Consider the following 21,470-nt stretch of genomic DNA (forward strand, 5'->3'; position numbering starts at 1 on the left):
TCCAGTTTCTGAGGAAGGAGTTAGCGATGATTTAGTAGAAGCAGAGGAAAAACAGCAACCAGCTACTGTCTCATCGGTAACTATAAAGTTTTGATGGCGTCTTTCTACAGTCGGAGTTCGGAGAAAACTTTTCAACCGGAAGCCCCTCGTACTCCTCCTTCTCAATTTTCTTCTTTTAAGGCAACGAAGGCATCGGGGTTCATTAAAATGAAGAAGTCGCTTTCCACGAAGCAAGCGTTCCGGAAAAGTCCATGAGTGGATGGAGAAGAGGAAAGCGTCAGGAAAGTCCTCTTTAGCTTTACCGCCTTCAAGACTCTGCGGTAAAGGAGGCATGTGGTATGAGACAGGAGAGGACATAGGCGTTAAACTACCAGCCTCTGCTCAAGGTGACTTCGGGAGCATCGTGGACGCCTCCAGAAGAGCCCTTCTGTCTTCATCAAAAGTCACTTGGACCCATAACGAGTTCGACTTTCACCTAAAAGGCCTCTTCAGGACTCTAGAGGTCTTCAACTTTCTCGACTGGTGTCTTGGAGTTTTAGATGCCAGGTCGAGGAGTTCTGATACTATTAGTCTGGGGGAGCTGTCCAGCGTACTTTCTTGTATGGAGAAGGCCGTCAGGGATGGTTCTGAGGAGTTGGCTACGCACTTTAGCTCGGGGATTCTCAAGAAGAGAGCGCTCTTTTGTAACTTCACGGCCAAATCCGTCTCTCCAACGCAAAAGGCGGACTTGCTTTTCGCTCCTTTCTCAGACCATCTCTTCCCCCAGGCTATGGTTAAGGACATAGCTTCAAGCCTTCAGGAAAAGGCAACGCAAGATCTTCTGGCACAATCTTCTAGAAGGCCAGCAGCTGCTTCATCTTCTGGAGCTTCGTTTGCCAAGAAAATCGAAGCCCTTTCCTTTCGTGCTGGACCTTCCTCGAAAGCAGCCTCCCGAGGAAGAGGCTCTTCCAGAGGAAAAACCCCTGCTCCGTCAAAGAGTAGGAAGTGATTTGGAAGTCCTTCAGACGCCGGTAGGAGCCAGGCTTCTTCGATTCGCGAAAGCCTGGGAAGAGAGAGATGCCGACCCTTGGTCGCTGGAGGTCGTGAGGAAAGGGTACAGGATCCCGTTCTTGAAGTCACCCCCGCTTTCCTCAACACCAAAGGATTTGTCTCCCTCTTATCGAGGAGAGAAACAGAAAGTGCTTTTCGATCTGCTGGAAACAAATGATCGAGAAGCAAGCGGTGGAACAGGTCTTCGACCTGGAATCGCCAGGGTTTTACAACCGCCTGTTTCCTGGTGCCGAAACAGTCGGGGGGGGGTGGCGAACCCGTCCTCGATGTCAGCAGCCTAAATCTTTTCGTGATAAAGAAGAAATTCAAGATGGAGACGACTCAATCGGTGCTGTCAGCTTTGAGACCGGGGGATTGGATGGTCTCACTAGACCTCCAAGACGCGTATTTTCACGTCCCCATCCATCCCCAATCAAGGAAATACCTGCGATTTGTCCTGAAGGGGAAGGTATTCCAATTCAGGGCAACTTTGCTTTGGTCTGACCACAGCGCCGATGGTTTTCACCATTCTAATGAAGAACGTGGCAAGGCTGCTTCATTTGGAGAATATACGGATCTCTCTCTACCTAGACGACTGGCTTATTCGAGCTTCATCGCGGGAACGGTGTCTGGAGGACCTGCACACGACCATGACGTTAGCAAAGTCCCTGGGGCTTCTGGTAAACCTCAAAAGTCGCATTTTGACTCCGTCTCAATCTTTAGTCTATCTGGGGATTCAGATGGACTCAGTGGCTTTTCGGGCTTTTCCGTCCCAGGGGCGACAACTTCAATGCTTGGAGAAAATAGTGGCGACCTTTCTGGGGAAGGAAACATGCTCGGTGAGGGAATGGATGAGTTTGCTGGGGACCATTTCCTCACTGGAGAAGTTTGTTTCTCTGGAAGGCTGCACCTCAGACCTCTTCAATTCTTCCTAGCCAACAGTTGGAAGAACAAGCAAGATCTGGAGGCGATCTTGTGTTTAACGAGAGAGGTGAAGGATCACCTAAGTTGGTGGTCAGATCCTCGGAAGCTCGCGGAAGGGCTCTCCCTCAAACTTCGGAACCCCGACCTAGTGTTGTTTTCCGACGCGTCGTCCACGGGTTGGGGAGCAACACTAGGAGGGAAAGAAGTGTCGGGCACCTGGAGAGGGGAACAGGTGTCCTGGCACATCAATCTGAAAGAGCTGTCAGCCATTTATCTGGCTCTCAGGTTTTTCCAGGAAGAAGTATCCGGCAAAGTCGTTCAGATCAATTCGGACAACACCACAGCGCTGGCATACCTAAGAAATCAAGGGGGAACTCACTCGCCTTCTCTGTTTGCCATCGCAAAGGAACTCCTTTTATGGGCGAAAGCGCAAGAAGTCACGATCCTGACAAGGTTCGTGTCAGGAGTACAGAATGTTCGAGCGGACCTTCTCAGTCGTCGAGGACAGCTGTTGCCGACAGAGTGGACCCTTCACCAAGAGGTTTGCCAGTCGCTGTGGAACCTGTGGGGCTGTCCACAGGTGGATGTCTTCGCAACGTCCAGGACGAGAAGACTTCAACTCTATTGCTCTCCAGTTCTGGACCCGGGAGCAGTCGCAGTAGACGCCCTACTTTGGAGTTGGTCGGGGCTAGACATATACGCTTTTCCCCCGCTCAAGATCCTCGGGGAAGTGATGAGGAAGTTTGCGGCATCGGAAGGAGCGAGGATGACACTCATCGCCCCCTTCTGGCCGGCAGCCGACTGGTTCACAGAGTGATGGTCCTTCCTGGTAGACTTTCCGAGGACTCTGCCCTTAAGGAAAGATCTACTCAGACAGCCCCACTTCGAGAGGTACCACAAAAACCTCCCCGCTCTGAGTCTGACTGCGTTCAGACTATCAAGAAGTTGGCCAGAGCGAGGGGTTTTCCAAGACCTGTGGCGAAGGCGATTGCCACCGCAAAGGAGGCCCTCCCTCGATCGCTATGTACCAATCGAAGTGGGCTGTCTTTCAGATCCTGGTGCAGGAAGAAGGGCATTTCCTCCACCACAACCTCTGTGAGCCAGATAGCTGACTTCCTTCTTCATCTGAGAGAGGAAGTGAAGTTGGCTGTTCCAACTATTAAAGGCTACAGGAGCGTGCTTTCTGTAGTCTTTAGACACAGAGGACTCGATTTGTCTAATAATAAAGACATTCATGATCTCATTAGATCGTTCGAGACTAGGAAGGTAGTCCAGCCTAAAGTACCCTCGTGGAACTTGGATGTGGTGCTCAAATATTTGATGTCGAGTCACTTCGAACCGCTTCATTCAGTTTCTATCAGGAATCTGACGAAGAAAACGATCTTCCTAACCGCTCTGGCGACGGCGAAGAGGGTTAGCGAAATTCAGGCCATTAGCAAGCAGATTGGCTTTTCAGAAAGTAGTGCGGTGTGTTTTCTTTAAGTCCCTGTTCTTAGCAAGACGAGAATCCTTCCAACCCGTGGCCGAGGACCTTTGAAATCAAAGGGTTGTCAGATATAGTTGGAAACGAACGTGAGAGATTCCTGTGTCCTGTCAGGGCTCTAAAAGTTCTATCTGCAGAGAACTAAAGCTTGCAGAGGTTCATCGGACAATTTGTGGTGTTCAGTGAGGAAACCTGATCTTCTATGCTCGAAAAACGCACTGGCGTTCTTCATCAGGAATACGATTCAAGAAGCGCATAATAAGTGTAGTGATAGTGATTTAAAGCTTCTGAAAGTAAAAGCTCACGAGGTGAGAGCTATTGCTACTTCGGTAGCCTTTCACAAAAATATGGCGCTCAAAGATATTTTGAATGCCAACATTTTGGAGAAGCAATTCGGTGTTCGCTTCACACTACCAGCGGGAGGTGAAAGTGACATACGAAAATTGCTTCTCCCTCGGACCATACATTGCTGCAGACACTTGTTTTGGGGGCAGGAGGTAACACTCACTTCCTATCCTTTAGGGATTAGGGGGGTTTTTAATTTGTGTTTATGGTTGTGGGGTGACCGCCTGGGGCGGGTCTCCCTTCCATTAGCTTAGTTAAGTGGGATACTGTAATGTATTGAGAAACTACTCTCTATTCTACTATGTTGAACCTTCTGGGAGTTGTTGTAGAAATCTCCCGCCATCCGCCACAAACTGGGAAGCCAGCATAAGCATGGGTCTCCTTACTTGTAATGATATACCATAATAAGGTACGTGAATGACAACCCTGTCTCCTTAGGACCTAAGTACTAAAGGACAAGAATGCAACAGTGGCGACGAGGAAGAACCCAGTGTACGAAGAGGTATGTCACATTGAAGGAGAGTTAGTGTACCAACGACAGCCGGCCGTATCTAGCCTAGCATACCAGTTTAGGCCTGGCCAACGTCCAGGACTCCAGTATTCGAGTAGCCTGAATTCAGCTGTATTTGTTGGGGACTACCGAAGTTCCATACCCTGTCAGGAAGGATGGCAGCAGCAAGGAGCCGACAATTCCCGAGTTTAACCCACCCAGATAAGTTGGAATTATCTTGTTGGCTGGATCTATTTCCATGAATTGTGAAGTAAATGAAGTAACAGAGGCGACAGCAAAAAGGGCTTTGTTGCTTTCTTCAGTTGGAGTAGTGACATTTTCCATATCTGTAAGTTAACAGCACCGAAATTGCCGTCTGCAGTTCCATTTGATGACTAGTAAATCAACTAAAGTCGCATTTTATAACAAAACCAAGTTATCATAGAGCATTGTGTGATTTCCTACAGAGGAAGAAGAAAAGTAGTGAGTCCGTGAAGGAATATTATGCAGAACTAAAATTGTTAGCTCAACAGTGTGAATTTAATAGTGATTTTGACCGAAGGTTGAAGGAACAATTATTGGTTGGTATTGATAATGAAGTATATTTTAAGGTTTTATTAGCTGATCCTTTTCTTTGATTGTTAAATTCAATTCTCCTCTCGTGAATTACTTGCCAAGGTTACCAATTTAGAAACTGCTTATGTTACTGAATGTAGTCCTACTTCAAGTTCTTTTATAGATAAATAGGCCTGCAGGTACTGTTAACAAGGTTAGGCATAAGGTAATTAGGCCTAGGCCTAATTCTAGTGCAGGACTCTAAAGGGAGAGGTAAAAGTGATTATTGTAAAGTTCAAAGTAAATGCATTCATTGTGGGCGCGATAACCATTTAGCTAATAATTGTAGATTTAAGAATGCTAAATGTTATTCCTGTGGCAAGGAAGGCCATGTTAGTACAGTGTGTCCCAATAAAAAGGCTAGAAATAAATCTAGGAATGTTAATACAGTGCATGATGTAGAGGAGTCTACTAGTAAGGATATTCCTGTTAATGAAAGTTTCCATGATTCTTATGATTTATTGAAACTTTTTGATGTTAATGTGAATTCTATTGATTTTGTCGATGATTATGAGGAACCATATAGAGAAATTTTAAGGTTAAATGGGTTTTCCCCTAGAGTTTGAATTAGACACTGGCAGTGGTGCATCCACTATTTCACGGCATGATGCTAATAAATTGAATTTAACCCCATTACCAACAAGGAAACGCTTAGCAATTATGATAAAGCTGAAATGCAAGTGTACGGTGAAATAAATTGTGATGTTTCTTTTAAAGCCAAATGGTCCAGGGACAAAAGTTTTTTGTTGTAGATAATGATTTAAATTTAGCAGGCAGGTCTTTGATGAAGAAATTGAAATACCAGTGGGTACAAATTGATAATGTGTGTGATGATAAATTTAAAGGTCCTCTTATTACCCCAAGTAGTTGCATCTAGGCCTAAGCTTGATTGTGTAAAAATGTTCAATGAGTATCAGGTGGTGGAAGGATCACCCATTACAAATTATGAATGTCAATTATGTTAAAAGAAAATGCTGTGCCTAAGTATTTTAAAGCTTAGATCTGTTACTTATCATTATAAATGTAAAATTGAAAGAATAGTTTGAAAGAAACTAGAAAGTAAAAATATAGTGAGCAAGGTCGAGCATGCTGGAGATTGGGCCAGTCCTATTGTTCCTGTAATGAAGCCTAATGGTGAAATAAGGATTTGTGTAGATTTTAAGTATCTCAATACCCAAACCACCAGTGTTAATACCTTCCCATTACCGAGATTGGATGATATTTTGGCAAATGTAGGTTCTTGTCAGTATATTTCGAAATTGGATTTGAAAAATGCATATTTACAGGTATCTGTGAGTGAAAATTCTCAACAATATTTGATTATGAATACTCATTTGGGATATAAGTTTCATAGATTGCCTTTTGGGTTGTCGTCAGCACCAGGTATATTTCAGAGGTTTATCTCTGAATTATTGGCAAATATTGAGGGTGTTCATGTATTTTTAGATGACATATTGATTGTCGGAGCTACCAAGGAGGAACATGACAAGAGTAGTAAGGTATCAATTTTGCAACAGAGAAATGTTAAATTGAATAAAGATAAAATGTATTATTGGTTCTAGGGAAGTACCTTATTTAGGATACATTTTAAGTTGTGATGGAATTCAAACCTGACCAAGAAAATAGAGGCAATTTTGGAAAGCTCCAACCCCTCACTCTGTTCAGTCTTTAAAATCATTTTTGGGGGCTATGTACTTATTACAATAGGTTTGTACCTCAGTTCAGCTCATTTATGTCCTTTATATAATTTAACCCAAAAGAATGTGGAGTTTCATTGGGCAGCAGTTCATGAAGAAGCTTTTCAGAGTATTAAGGAAGCTTTGGGAAGAGCTGATATTTTGGATAATTTTAACCCCCAATGCTACCATGATTTTAGAAGTTGATGCTAGCCCTGAAGGAGTGGGAGCTGTTCTTAAGCAAGAATATAAGGATAGAATTTCTACTATTTCTTTCAAAAGTAGAAAATTATCTAATGCTGAGTGTAATTATTCTCAAATTGATAGAGAGGCTCTATCCATTATTTTTGGAGTCAAGAAGTTTTCTGATTATCTTTTGGGTAGGAAGTTTCGTTATCAGGACGGACCATAAACCCTTGACTCATCTATTTAACCCTAGTAAGTCTATTCCACAATTATCTAATGCTCGTATTCAAAGGTGGGCTTTATTTCTATCAGGTTTTGATTTTAAAATTGAACACATTAAGGGAGTGCATAATACAGTGGCAGATCTCTTAGTAGGCTACCATTGTGTAGAGATGATGCTGATTTTCATGTACCAGGAGAATATGTAAATTTGATTAATATTTTGGATAAGAATTCTTTTGATGTTACAATGGTAAAAGAATGTATAGAAAGAGACACTGTTTTATGCAGAGTAAGAGATATGTAAGGAAGGGGTTCCCCAAGGAAAAGGAAAATGATGGAAATTAGATGTACCTTTCTATAAATTGAGAAATGATCTTTCTTTGCATGACAATGTATTACTCTATAGGAATCGTATTTTGGTTCCCTGAGATGTTGAGAAAGCGTGTTATGGAAATGCTTCACGAGGGCCACCAGGGTATTGTTGCCATGAAAGCTGAAGCAAGGTCTTTTGTATATTGGGGCCCAACATGGACCAAGATTTAGAACAAATTTAAATTTTTGTCTGTTAACCTAAGGGGGAGGAGTGTAATGTATTGAGAAACACTACTCTCTCATTCTACTATGTTGAACCTTCTGGGAGTTGTTGTAGAAATCTCCCGCCATCCACAAACTGGGAAGCCAGCATAAGCATGGGTCTCCTTACTTGTAATTGATATACCATAATAAGGTACGTGAATGACAACCCTGTCTCCTTAGGACCTAAGTACTAAAGGACAAGAATGCAACAGATACCTTTGGTAAACTAAGCCAGGTGGTGGTATTTTTGTCTCGTTGCCCTCAGTAGTATGGTCCATGGTCTAGTCACGTCGTGGTCTCGCCCCTGTTGACAGATCATCTGGAGTGCACCAGCTTCATAGGTCTCTACCTTGCTGGCAACTCTAGTAGCACAAGCAGACTTACGTGGCAGTATCACGAAGCCAGCTATGCTAACAGGTAAGAAACCAAGATATCAAATTATCTGCACATATGTGTTTTCCTAAATCCTCTATTCTGTCTCTCCCACCACCAAAGGTGGGATTCAGCTATATATATATCTGACAGGTAAGTTGCATGAACAAAATGATATTGTAATGATACAATTAAGTTTGTTCATACTTACCTGGCAGATATATATAATTAATTACCCGCCCACCTCCCCTCAGGAGACAGTGGAAATAAAAATTATGAATAGAAAATGGGAATGGTTCCTGATAACCGCCTCCCAGCGGCGGGAATGGGTACTAACCACCTGACTCCCACTACGTGTGTCGTAAGTTTTAAATTCTGTCGGTGTCGGAAATTATCAGCTATATATATATCTGCCAGGTAAGTATGAACAAACTTAATGTATCATTACAATATCATTTATCGTAAGAATGAATTATCGTAACTTGAACACAATCTGTAGTTGTCTTCAGTATCCTGTTATCACCATAGAAGTCTCCCTTCGGGAAAACTTCACCTTTGCTCTCTTCGTTAGAGAATGAAGGAGGTCTGCTTCCAGTCCTTATTCTTGTCCCTCAAATGAAGAAGAATTATGCCGGAGTGCAATTTACAGGAACTACAAAAGGGATTTTGACGAAGGAAAAATCTATTTCTGGGTGATTGGCTCGTGTCGCCCTATGAAAGGATCCTTAATATCATTCTTTCTAGGTAAAATTAATCTAAAATTACCAGAGAAAAACAAAATTAAGAAAATGTCAGTAAAACTGACTCGCTCACTCTTAAAAAGAAGTGTCGGTATGGTAATAGGGGCGAGTGGGAACACTACCACGAGACATTCACCAATTAGACCTTCCAATCAGAATCCCCACAAGAGAGAGCTGATACCAACGGGCGATGCAGCCGCTACTACTACTACTAGAGGACGCCACGGACAGCAAGCGCCTCTAGCGGCGGTCCATCCTTAATCTAAAAACATCTTGTCCTGCAGGGGGGGGCAAATAATAACAGGGTGGGTTTCATAGGGCGACACGAGCCAATCACCAGAAATGATTTTTTCCTTCGTCAAAATCCCTTTTTCTGGGCTCAGCTCGTGTCGGCCTATGAAAGAGTACCAGAGAAACAGACAAGATGGGAAAAAAGGACAAATGAAAATCAGTTGTAAAATGAGGGATATAATATAAGTAAATCAATTATTACAGCATATAAACTAAGTACTTAAGGCTAACTTATTCTAAACAGTGACATAAAAGAAAGTTAGTAATGTAAAGTACTTAAAATTACAGTAAAACATAGTAAATTACAATAATGCAGTGTAATTTTAACAAAATAGATTTACTTAGATAACTTATTTACAAAATATACAAACACATTGTGTCCTACCTAGCATAAAAATAAGGGTAGGTACACTGAAGTACATTATCAGTACATAGTGTGGATGTCCCTAGCAAAAAAAAAATAAGGGACAATCCACTAATATGATCTCAGCGGCTAAGGCTAGGATATCCGAGTAGCATGGCGATAGGGTGAGGCATGTTGGATGAGGTAGGTAGAAAGGAGACCTGGATCTGTACTACAACTACTATACAGTATCAGGAGAAACAATGTTTCCCGCTGCTACTGCTGAAAATTTTAAAGATTCCAAGGACTTTAAATAATGACGTTTTAAAGACTGTCGGAGATTTCCATCCAGTATACTTCTTAAGATCCTCAAAGTCATATGTTGAAAGTAATTAATTGAGGTGGCTACTCCCCTGATGTCATGTGCTTTTGGGAATGAATCAGATTGGCTTGTTTAATGAAGTAAAGGATTTGTTGTCTAATACCTTTTACTGACAAAGTACACCTTTTTCTCTCATGAAGAGAGAACCTGAGGATCTTGAGGATGTACGAGATAGAAAGGCTCTTAAAGTTGATACTGGGCAGAGAGAAGGGTCTTGCGGAAGTGGGATGACTTTCCAAGGGGCCCACCTTGCAAGCGGATCCTCATTTTTAGCCAAAAAAACTACGATCCGGAGCAAGCAGAACTTCTTCCTGAGGGAGGAATTCCACATGACCCCGCATCTCTGGATAGAGCCGACAGTTCTGAAATTGTCGAGCTCCTGAAGCTAGGCTTAATAAGAATAATGTCTTTCTAAGAAGCATTTATAAATGTACAAGACGAGTTGTCAGTATCTGAAGCTAGTTTGGAGGACATCATTTAGAACCATGAAACTGCAGTAGCCTTTGAGAAGGTCTAAGTCTAGCAACAGGCTTTAGGAATAGACGTGAAATAAGATTCAGTCAGATCTATCTGGAAACCTAACTGAAAGATCTTCTTCAAAGCCGATTTATGAGTAGTAATAGTGCTAGCTGCTAAACCTTTTTCAACAAGGATCTGAAAAAGGATATAGCTAAATTAACTGTCATGGTTGTAGGTTTGATTCTTCCAGGAAGGAGCTAATTTTTAACAGCTGGAGTCATATTGTCTAATAGTTGACTCTCTCTTATCTGATTCTAGGAAGAGGATATTTTGTGGATCAATATTAGCATCTTTATTAGCCGCAAACTTCATGAAGTCCATAAAGTTAGGGTCTGAAGAATTCCTGAGGAAGCGAACACAGTCCTCATTTGTACTGATTGTGACAGCTTGGGATTGGGAATCCGTTGAGGTCGGAGACCCAATTCCAGAAGTAGAGGATACCAGTTGCTCTTGGGCCAGTCCGGTGCAATCAGAGCTACTATTCCCTTGAAAGTCCTCAGCTTGCTCAAGACTTTCAAGGAGGAGATTCACTGGAGGAAAAGCATAAAATTTTTTCTCCACTGATCCCAATCTAACGACAGGGCGTCCGTGGCATAAGCCAGAGGGTCCAGGTTGGGGGCCACATAGCAAGGGAGCTTGTGGTTCGCTTGTGAGGCGAAGAGATCTACTTGGAGACCTGGGACTCTCCGGCATATCCACCGGAATGGACCCGTCGTCTAGGGACCATTCTGATTCCAGAGGGACTGACCGGGACAAAGCTTCTTGCTATCACATTTCTTACCCCCGCCAGGTGAGTGGCGGACAGATGCCATTTGTGTTTGTTTGCTAGAGCAAAGATGGCTATCATGACATGGTTCACATGCTTGGATTTGGACCCTCCTCTGTTGATGCAATGAACTACCACTGCACTGTCCAAAACTAGTCCCTTAGATGAGACTTTTTCGGGGGAATCAGTCTCTCAAGGTAAGAAATACTGCCATTGCTTCTAGAACGTTTATGTGGAGCTGGCGTAATTGAACTGACCAAGTCCCCTGAACCTGTTTGAACTGAGAATATCCCCCCCACCCGGACAGGGAGGCATCCGTGTGAATGGTTAACACTGGAAGGGGATATTGAAGGGGTACCCGCTTGGCTAAGTACTTTACTTTTGACCATGGACGGAGTTGATTGCGAAGGATCTGTGGAATTACTGACAACTTGTCTCGAGATTTGGCGTTTGCTCTCGATCGCCAAACTCGATTTATATCTTTTAGCCTTGCTTTCAGGAGGATATCTGTCACTGAAGCAAACTGAAGGGACCCTAGGATTCTTTCCTGGCTTCTCCTTGATGTTTGCTTGCATTTGAGAAAATATCTGACAGATTTTGCTATTTCCTTCCGTTTGGCCACTGGAATTGACAGATTGTGGGAAGACAAATTCCATTGGATTCCTAGCCACTGAAAACGAGACTCCGGGGTAAGTCTGGATTTCGTTTTGTTTATCTGGAACCCCAGATGTTCCAGAAAGTGAACTACCTTTTTGGTGGCTTTGAGGCATTCCTCGACTGTTGGTGCCCAGATCAACCAATCGTCGAGGTATGCTGCTATCATTATTCCCTGAGCTCTCAATTGCTGCACAACCACTTCTGCTATTTTCGTGAATACCCTGGGGGCTATATTCAGACCGAAGGGCATCACTTTGAATGAGAATGTCTGATTTCCTAGCCTGAATCCTAGGAATGGGCGGAAGTGTCTGGCTATAGGGATATGATAGTATGCGTCTGTAAGATCGATGGAGCATGTGACGGCTCCACGAGGAAGTAAGGTCCTTACTTGCGAGAGGGTAAGCATCTTGAACTTGTCGCAACGAATGAAAGAGTTTAGCTTTGACAAGTCTAAGATTACCCTTCTTTTTGTTGAGCCTTTCTTTGGCACGCTGAATAAGCGACCTTGAAATTTTAGATGCTTGACTCTCGCAATAGCTCCTTTCTGAAGGAGTTCCTCCGCATAATCTGTCAATTCCTTTGATGGCATTTGGCGGAATGATTTGATTGGAGGGGGATCTTTGATCCAACTCCAACCCAATCCTTTGGACACTATGCTCTGTGCCCAATTGCTGAACCCCCACCTGTGACGGAAGAGGAACAGCCTCCCTCCTACCTGGGGAGCCTCATTGTTGATGGGCGGGTTGACCACCACGCCCTCCTCTGAACTGCTTACTCCTTGTCGCCCTCCCTCCCGCGCGCGCTGGCGAAAGTAGCCTCTCGCCCTACCTCTCGATTGTCTATTAAAGGGAGGGTAGGTCTGACCTTCATACATAGAGTTGAAGGCCGGCGAGAGTGCGTAGGAGGTCGAAGGTTGTGACTGAGGAGACAGCAGGAGAATGGGCTGGTTCTGCTTTGATGTAGAAGGTTGTCCCTGTTGGGTAACCGGGACGGCCTGAACGAATTGCTGCTGTTGCTGGTGTTTCTGGTAAGGCTGGAACCTTTTACCAGACTTCTTTGGTTTCTTACCAGCAGTGGGGACGGATTCTTGCTTCCTCTTAGATGAAATACCCCACCTAGCTCTAAGGCTCTGGTTGAGCCTAGCAGCCTCGTGGTGTACCTCATTTACAGCGGACTCTGGGAAGAGATCCGCTCCCCACATGCTAGAAGCCAGGAGTCTATTAGGCTCGTGCCTAATAGTGCACTCCTGCAGAACGTGCTTTCGGCAATTCCTCCTAGCTTGGAAGAAGTCGAAAGCATCCGTCTGAACCGTCTGAAGCTGGGACTTGGCCAAAATTTTAAACAAAGGTTCCGTGCCATACGAGAGAGCAGCCATCTCTGTTATAATCAGCGAATTGAGGGACCTGCCAAACCTAGTTCGAGCGTCGAACTCCGCCTGAATCAAGGAATCAGGCAGCCTTGGGAGCTTTTCGCCGAACTGGTCCATGGCGCAGTCCGGTTTGAGCTTACCAAGCGTGAACGTGGCTGGCAAGTTCTCCCACAATTCTCCAAAAGCTGGGAAGAGCGGAGAAGTAGACTCTGCCTCCCTTAGCTGTGGCATGGGCTCATCCTTGAGGACTGCCTGAGTCGTTTCTACTATTTTTGTAGCGAACGGAAGAGAAGCCTCCTCCTCCGTCGCAAAAATAGTGAAAGGACTCTTGTAAGCCTGGAGCTTGGTGTTTGTACACTCCCAGTCCTCAAGGCAGTGAACCCATTCGCGTTGAGCATGATCTCTACTGTAGAGAACGTTCTCCCTGGAGATCTTGTCCTCCCTAGTAAGCGCCGCTACGGTCAGCCTAGCATAGCCAATGAAAGGCTGCGTCAATCCCGGAGGATAAAACTCGAAGTCCTCAATCCTTCAAGTTCCACACTCCGGGATAGAGATCATACCATCCTTAAACGGAGCGTAAGCGGCCACTCTCCATGGGTTCTCCATGGAGAAAGCTGGTAGTGACTCATATGGTGGAAGCTGGAAAATACCAGCACTTGTTACTGGGGAGACTGGAAGAGGGACCTGAGAGAGCCCAGCTACTCGGTCCTCATTCTCTCTAACTCTGTTAGAGAGATCTTGGATAGACTGGCCCGACTGAGACAGAGTGCTCGACAGTTGTGCGAACATCTGCTCAAACTTTGTTCCTAGGGCGGAGACTTGAGAGCCAACCATCTCACCCACCTGTTGCATCACCACTGCTGAGAAAGCAGTGGGATCAAAGGTGCTGGGTCCCGCTACTCCAACCGGCGTACCGGAGTGGATTGCGGTGGAGGCCGGAGAAGGCATTGGCTCGGCGGGAGCGGCGAGCCTTCTCTTAGAAGACTTGCTTCTAGAGCTCTTTGAGTATGAAGAGCTCGCTTGGCTTTCACCGCGTCAGCATAGGAAGTCGAAGACTTCTTAGCTGAAGAAGACGACGACGACTTTTTAGAAGTCGTCTTAACTAGGGTCTTCGGTTCTCTCTGTCCCTTCACCTTTGGGGGTACAGAGAGAGCGGGAGAGCGGGTAGGGATCTCAGATCCCACAAAGCCTTGGAAAGAAGCACTTGAAGAAGGGACAGGAGAAGATCCAGGAGCGCCCAAGGAAAGACCTTGGGCACCCGACACACCTACCTCAACCAACAAATCCTCAGCACCTACCGCCATAGGCTCTATGTTAAGGTCCAAGGTGGCGACGTCCGGGACCGACTCTTGTGTGGCCACGACCCCGAAAGACTGCTGCATCTCCTGCTGGATGGAGGCTATGAGAGGGGCTGCGGATATGGGGTCAACATACCCTGTAGACTTCCCCCCGGGGAAGATCTGAACGGCCAGCTTCTTGTCTAAAATGTAAGGCTGGCCTTTGGCGGCGTTCTTCCCGAAGCCGCCCACCCACGCTTTCAGGGTTGCAAGAGCGACCTCCCTCACACCAGCAGCCTGAAAGAAAAGGCGAAATGAGCTTCTAATGGCGGGACGGGGTTAACAAACTTATGTCTAAGAGTTGTTAGTAAAACGATAAAAAAGTCTATAATCGACTTACCCCCTCCACCAGCTGACTGGCCAGGTCGTAACAGATGGCGCATGCTTTCGGGTGCCAGACGATCATATCGTTGTAAGGCGTGGCACACGGAGCGTGAGACCTGCACTCATCGTGGGCGCAGGGGTCGTACAACGTCGCGTTGCACCCAAGGACCTGACAGTTGGTAGCCTGTAAGTGGAAAGATACATAAGTATCAGGAGAACACTTACAGCCTAACAGTTGCTCCGCTGGTGCCGGAGCGAGAAAGTTAGATTAAACCAGAGCCCCGCCATAATACGTGTGGTAGTAATATGGTTGGTTGTCCTAGGCTACGCCGGAGACAAGAGATAGAATCCAACCAGGTGTGGTGGTGAAATGAAACCACGACGGATAACGGCGGAGATGGTATACATATAAAATAAATAAAATTATAGAAATCATCGTAAAACTAGGGTATATCCTTAAAAATAACAATAATTATCAAACCTAGAAGAGTGCCCGGGTAAGAAGCAAGCTCCCTTCCGGTAGCGGGGGAGAGATGTAAGGATATAGTAGGCAAGCAACCGACCACTAGTAGTAACCACCCCGCCCGCTGGCGGAGCCAGTAATCTATAACGGAAGGCTCCGTTCGTTACAGAGAGGGAAGGTGGCTGAGCAACTGGGGAAGGGGGGGGGAGGGTCTCGGCGTAACACGGCGGGAGAGAGAGAGGGGGGGGGGTGGCCTACTCCTCCCCGTCCCAACAACTACCCGCTCGGTGACCCGGTACCCTATGAGTGGTCGCCCTATACCCCCCGCTGGGGAGAACCCCTGGCCTCCTCAGAGAGGGAGGGAGGAAGGCAACTGAGGTTGTCATGGCAACCAAGGGTCCCCCAGACGCCTCCCTATACCTGGTAGGGAGGGAAGGGAAGGGGAAGGGTAAGGTGCGATGGAACACGTGACCGCAAGTGGCCTAAGCCGCGATAGCAAACACAACCAACCGTGGGAATCCGGCCCGTGAACCAGGCTGTACCAATACATGGGACATGCACCTAGGCTAGCCTAACACCCTAAATAGAACTAAATTTACATCGTAAAGATGGAAAAGACACTTTTAGTAGAAGAAAAAGAAGCCCAGGAGGAGGCAAACTGTTCCGAGGAACAGAAGCCTACTCGGAGCCAGCGATAGCCGATGAAGAGCAAGAGCCGGGATGCTGGGCTGGAACACAGAATAGCCCTAAATACCAAACTAAGAGAAATGGTAAAAGGGCTAACCTAGCTAAAACTCGATGTAAAAAACGATGAACGTGATATAGTAAGCCCATAAGTATAAGAAGTCCCAGTATGGAAGACCGGGAATTCTTAACGAGGCAGCATGGCGCCGCCACGAGTCAACCGGGAAAAACCGTATATAACCTATTAGAAGGAAAATACTGGTTCCTGGAAGACTAAAATACAGTAAAACACTACTTATGAGGCACTTAACTTAGCCGTTGCGATGGCAGCACGTTCCATGACGGAAGATAAGATAAATCCCGAGAAAAGAGCACAAGCAAGAAAAAGCGTACGAACGCTGGTGCTAATAATTAAGGATGACCGCTAGGGGCGCTGCTGTCCTTGGCGTCCTCTAGTAGTAGTAGTAGCGGCTGCATCGCCCGTTGGTATCAGCTCTCTTTTGTGGGGATTCTGATTGGAAGGTCTAATTGGTGAATGTCTCGTGGTAGTGTTCCCACTCGCCCCTATTACCATACCGACACTTCTTTTTAAGAGTGAGCGAGTCAGTTTTACTGACATTTTCTTAATTTTGTTTTTCTCTGGTAATTTTAGATTAATTTTACCTAGAAAGAATGATATTAAGGATCCTTTCATAGGCCGACACGAGCTGAGCCCAGAAATATACTATTATATTTCTCTTGCGATGCTTCTGTTATCAGTTGCATCTCAGGACAGCCTTTCAGGCCTCCTAAGAGTTACCGGTTCTGACTTTGAGATAACTAGTGGTGTTGTTTCCCAATAACACCACAGCATTTGCATTATCACCGAACAAGAGGGTTTTCTTCCCTCCCATTTCAGTTAAAATGCAGACGCTTGAGTGTATCGTTTGCGATCGCTGGTTTTAGCTGAACGCATTCCTTTATGGAATACACTACCAGGCAACTCAGGATTACAACAAGTTGAGCGAGTAGTGTATGGCTGTCTCAGTACTGCTTGCTCTCCGAGATTCTTTTCGGTTTGGTATTGTTTCTCCTCTCGAGGATTGACTACCAATCGAATCTCTGCCCAGCAATCACAGACTTACATCTCTGGTTGGCTGGAATTCTCGCATACCTGTATGCCCATCTCTCCTGCACCACATTTGTCATTGCGAGAATTTCCAGATGTAGATATATCTCATTAGACTCGTCATCTTTCTGTTTATCCCCCAATATAGCAGAAGTCTGTAGCCTAGTTTGGTGCTTCATCACACCTGCCCCATAAGCTGCTGAGATGACGCAGAATTATATTCTTCAGACAATTTGAGTTTGTCTTCTAATAACATTTCCTAATTTGTAAGGTGGTCAATTATTCTTTGTTCACCCCGAATTGTAAATGAATAACGGAAGACTTCACCTGTTCCCCACCCGACTAGCTCTGCTCCCAAAGTAAATTGAAACTTCCTCCCTGATCCAGCCCACAAGAAGCGGTTCTTCAGGCAGTACAATCCTTGTGTTTTCATGACTGAAAGACTCCGCTTTCATTGCAAGCTCTCACTTACTTGCCGGGCAGCAATGAAATAGTGGATTAACTTTTCAGTCCTCTGTAAAACAACAGGGATTAAAGCTGTTTTCACTGGTTGGTGTCATTGACGGGACTTTTCTGAGATCAGAATCTTGAGAGTTTACTTCTCTTTATTCAACTTTGAAGACGTAGGTCCACATTTACCTCAGTCATTCACTAGTAATATAGTATTGTTTTTCCTTGGTTGAGATTCAACTAATGAGGAGAAACTTGTGTCTTGCCATCACAGGGACCTTGGTCTCTAGAAGGCAGTTGACTCTCGTCTACTGTGCACATGCCTTGTAAGAATCATCATCTCGTTGGCGAACAAGATAGATGGCTTGTACGGTTATTCTTAGTATAACCCTTCATAAGGCAGGTGTCATGTTGTGACTACGTCTCAGATGCGTGACAGCGCAGTCAGTCAGCAATCAGCATCTGCTGTCGAGTTTGAGTCATTCATGATCTGCGCTGTGGACTTTGTATTGGTTGATCGAGATCAATCATCACTTTGTCCTATTGGTGTGTTGCTGTACCTATGAAGGATTGACATCCTTCATTGAGTGTTGATGCCTTTATCCACTGCAGACTGCCATTGCACAAGTGTCCAATGACACGTTTTTCCCCAAGTCTTACGAGATCGTGAGAGACTTCTCTGCAGTTGGATAGTCCAGTGGATGAGTACATTTCATCACTGAAGAATATGTTAGATTGGAAGACAGATGAGGTCTCATTGTGACCATATTTATATCTTTCTTCCTTTAAGTCTGCCCACAGGTCCTTGGAATCTCTTTTCCTTGGACTGGTGGTGGATACTCACTGGTTGTGTTTACTTACCTGGCTCCTTCAAGAGGACAAGTTGCATCTCGCCTATGGTGTGTGGTTCTAGAGTTAAGAAGGATGCGAAAGTGACTGGCCTCTCCTTCTTCCCCTTCTCATCCTTCTACTTCTCTTCCTTCAGGTTGAGAATAGGACTCGAACTTACACCGGCTGGTCGGGCAATTGATGCGGTAAGCTTACACATCGAGCTTCTTTTCTATTTTTCTTATCAAAATCATAGAAGCAATCCTGCTCCTTCCTCTAGCAAGGGGAGGCAGGAGACTGGCAATAATGCAAACCCTTCCCAGAACTTTGCATTAATGCCTCCGACTCAAAAATATTCTTCCCAGCCCTTTTTCGGATGAGTTACGATTCCTCACTCATTTTGAAAAGGCCCAGAAGTCTGATTCTTGATCATGCAGCTCCTATACTCCGATCCAGTTGTCAGAGGCAGGGCACTCCTCACTCTTACGACCAGGGGGAATAGCCTAGGTGTGCAGAACTCCAGTCAGTTCTAGAGGCTCTCACATTCCTTCCACCAGTCAGTGAGTCTTCCTTATGTAAAGGAGCAAGGGTTTGTATATCGTCTAGGAACAAATCACAATTTTTGAAAGTAAATTGTATTTTTCCTAACTTTACAAACCTGAGGTCCTTAACATTTATGCCCACCTCATGCCACCCCTCAATCTGAACCTGGGCTGAAAGGCAAAGTGGAGTGTTTACATCCGGGTAGGCGGGCCGGAAGTTACTGCATAACCACCTTGTTCAAGAATTTAATTGCCATAATTCCAGCATATGCTGAAAGTAATTCCTTATGTAAAGGACCTCAGGTTTGTATAGTTAGGAAAAATACAATTTACTTAAAAAAAATTGTGATATTAGTGAATATTTCTTTGATAATTACTGTGAATAGGTAAATTTTCTGTGAACAATGTGTACATATATTTATTCCACAGAAAAATACATGAATTGGTGAATCCGCAAATCCAGAATCGCAAATTGGTGGGGCTCGACTGTAACTCCTAAATCGTTGTTTTGAGAAAATTGAAGTTAAAGATTTGAGTGCTGGTAAATTTTTTTTGCCACCTATATCTGCATCATAATGGCTATATTAGTCTCTGCTGATTTTGTAGGTACCAAATTTGCAAAATTCATATTCTTGGTGTCACATAATGTATTCTGCCTTTTTACGCCAGTGCATTGTTAACCAAGAATGGAATCAACACAGCTTGGCTTTACGTGCAATTGTCAGGTGTATAGTATACCATTTCAATACTGTACCTAGGCCTCTTGTGGTACACTTTAGGCATTAGTACTTAAGGTTCTTTACAGTGTTCCTTCAGCTCCTAGGTGTAACCCCTTTCATACTTTTACTGTAACTGTTCATATTCTCTCCCTTCCATCTTACCTTCTACCCTTTTGAAAGAATGATGATTCATGGTGCAACTATGAGGTTTTCCTTCCTGTTACATCTTTCAGACCCCTTTATTGTCAATTTCCGTTTCAGCACCAAATGACCTCATAGGTCCCAGTGCTTGGCCTGTAACCTAAATTCTATACTCTGTTCTAATTTGTTCTAATACTGTACCTAAGTTTCACAACATACTGTTTAGTATAATATTCTATTGATAACTAATGACTTGAAATATTTATTGGTGTACTATAACATTCTTTGCCCCAATCACAAGTAGCCATATAGGCTGGAAAAAATGTAAGTGAAGTACATAGTATGATTTTTGGTTTGCTGTCAGTGCGCAAATTGCTCAAATCTGCATAATTTTTTTCAGGTGCTAATCGGGCATCTCAGCTGAATCAGATAACTTCATTATTCATCTTGAGAAGAACGCAGGAAATTATCAGCAGGTAATGGAATGCAACTTACACAATACTGTCAACTTCAGATATATCCTTGGTTGAATTTTAAAGTGTTGTACTGCGTATTGGGAAAATAAGTGTAGTATCGTTATTATAGGCATTTGCACCAAACAAAAGCGACGCTGAGCGATTTTAAAGCCTACGGCCGCCGCACACCTTCTTTTGAAACTCTAGACCAGTCAAAGGCGCCGTAATCCCACAACGGCGCAATAAGTAAAATTATATTTATGCAGCATAGTACTATAGAATTTACTGTACAGTACATGTGGGTGTCTAGAGTATGTAAAGATATAATAAAGTTTATACAGTGTACAGGTAGCTGTAGTGTTCAGGTTACGATCATTAGTCTTACGATAGTTCGATTTTATGAGAGATCAAATTACAATGGCCTAACTTTATCCATCTTCTAGTTACATAAGTTCAATAACAGCAAAAGAGAAGGATGAAAGTATGGTGTTAACGTTATACTCATTGCGTGAACGTGTACAGCCATGAACAACCGAACGAGAAACTAATTTTTTTTTTTTTTCTAAGTACAACCAAACTGGATAACATCTGTTTGGCTTGTATTTCGATCATCGTACTGCAGTGCAACATTACCGTATTTGTTATAAATGGCGTTATGTATAGAATAGAACTGAGATATCTTAATGTAATAACTTTATTTGCTATAGATCAGAGATCAATATAGATTAAAGATCAATCAGGAAATATACCGTTAAATTTAAACCTAGTTATAACTGAAGCTGAGAAAACTGTTCAAGCTGCTAATGACTATTATCGTACATCGGCAACAAGGATAAAACTGCAGTAAACGTCTGCCATCACACACAACTGTAGATAAAATTGGGATAAAATCATTTTAATCAAAACTACTGTGCTTAAAAGAACACATTTTACTGTTGGTTTCACGCCGATATAAGATAAATAACGTAAAGTTCGTATTACGATGATATAAAGGATTACGTATTGCGAACGGAATCACGTAATTTTTTACGCAATAAACATGCCGCCAATGTAATCTGTTAACGAAAAAAATAGTAGTTCACATTCACAACGAGACATATTCAATAAATATTTCCACCTAAAAACACGCTGTATATGGAAAAATAACTTTGTCTCATATAAGTCAAGTATATAGATATTCGTTTATGCTAACTAGAAGCAAGAGCATTCGCTCAGAATTGCGTTATGGTGAAACAGACTCGTATTCATCAGCTGATTTCAAACCACAACATTGGTCGCTCCGCGGAATACGGGCTTAAGTTTGCCGTAGTATTTTAAAATACAATAATATGAGAATACATACAATATTCTTGGATACAGTGAAATAATGTATAACTTTTTAAAGGATTTATGGAAAAGATGCATAATTAATAAAATAATACAATGCATTTTTCG

General features: G+C 43.9%; 1 protein-coding gene across 1 annotated transcript in view; it reads left to right on the forward strand.

Annotated features, from left to right (window-relative positions):
- The window catches only part of LOC135200315 (DNA repair and recombination protein RAD54B-like), a 173,870-nt gene that overhangs the window by 67,506 nt on the left and 84,894 nt on the right, over positions 1-21,470 (forward strand). Inside the window, exon 5 of the mRNA XM_064228868.1 lies at positions 19,982-20,057. Coding sequence (XP_064084938.1) covers positions 19,982-20,057 — 76 coding nt within the window. The remainder of the gene's footprint in view (positions 1-19,981; positions 20,058-21,470) is intronic.

Source organism: Macrobrachium nipponense, chromosome 26 (genome assembly GCF_015104395.2).
Source record: "Macrobrachium nipponense isolate FS-2020 chromosome 26, ASM1510439v2, whole genome shotgun sequence".
NCBI lineage: Eukaryota > Metazoa > Arthropoda > Malacostraca > Decapoda > Palaemonidae > Macrobrachium > Macrobrachium nipponense.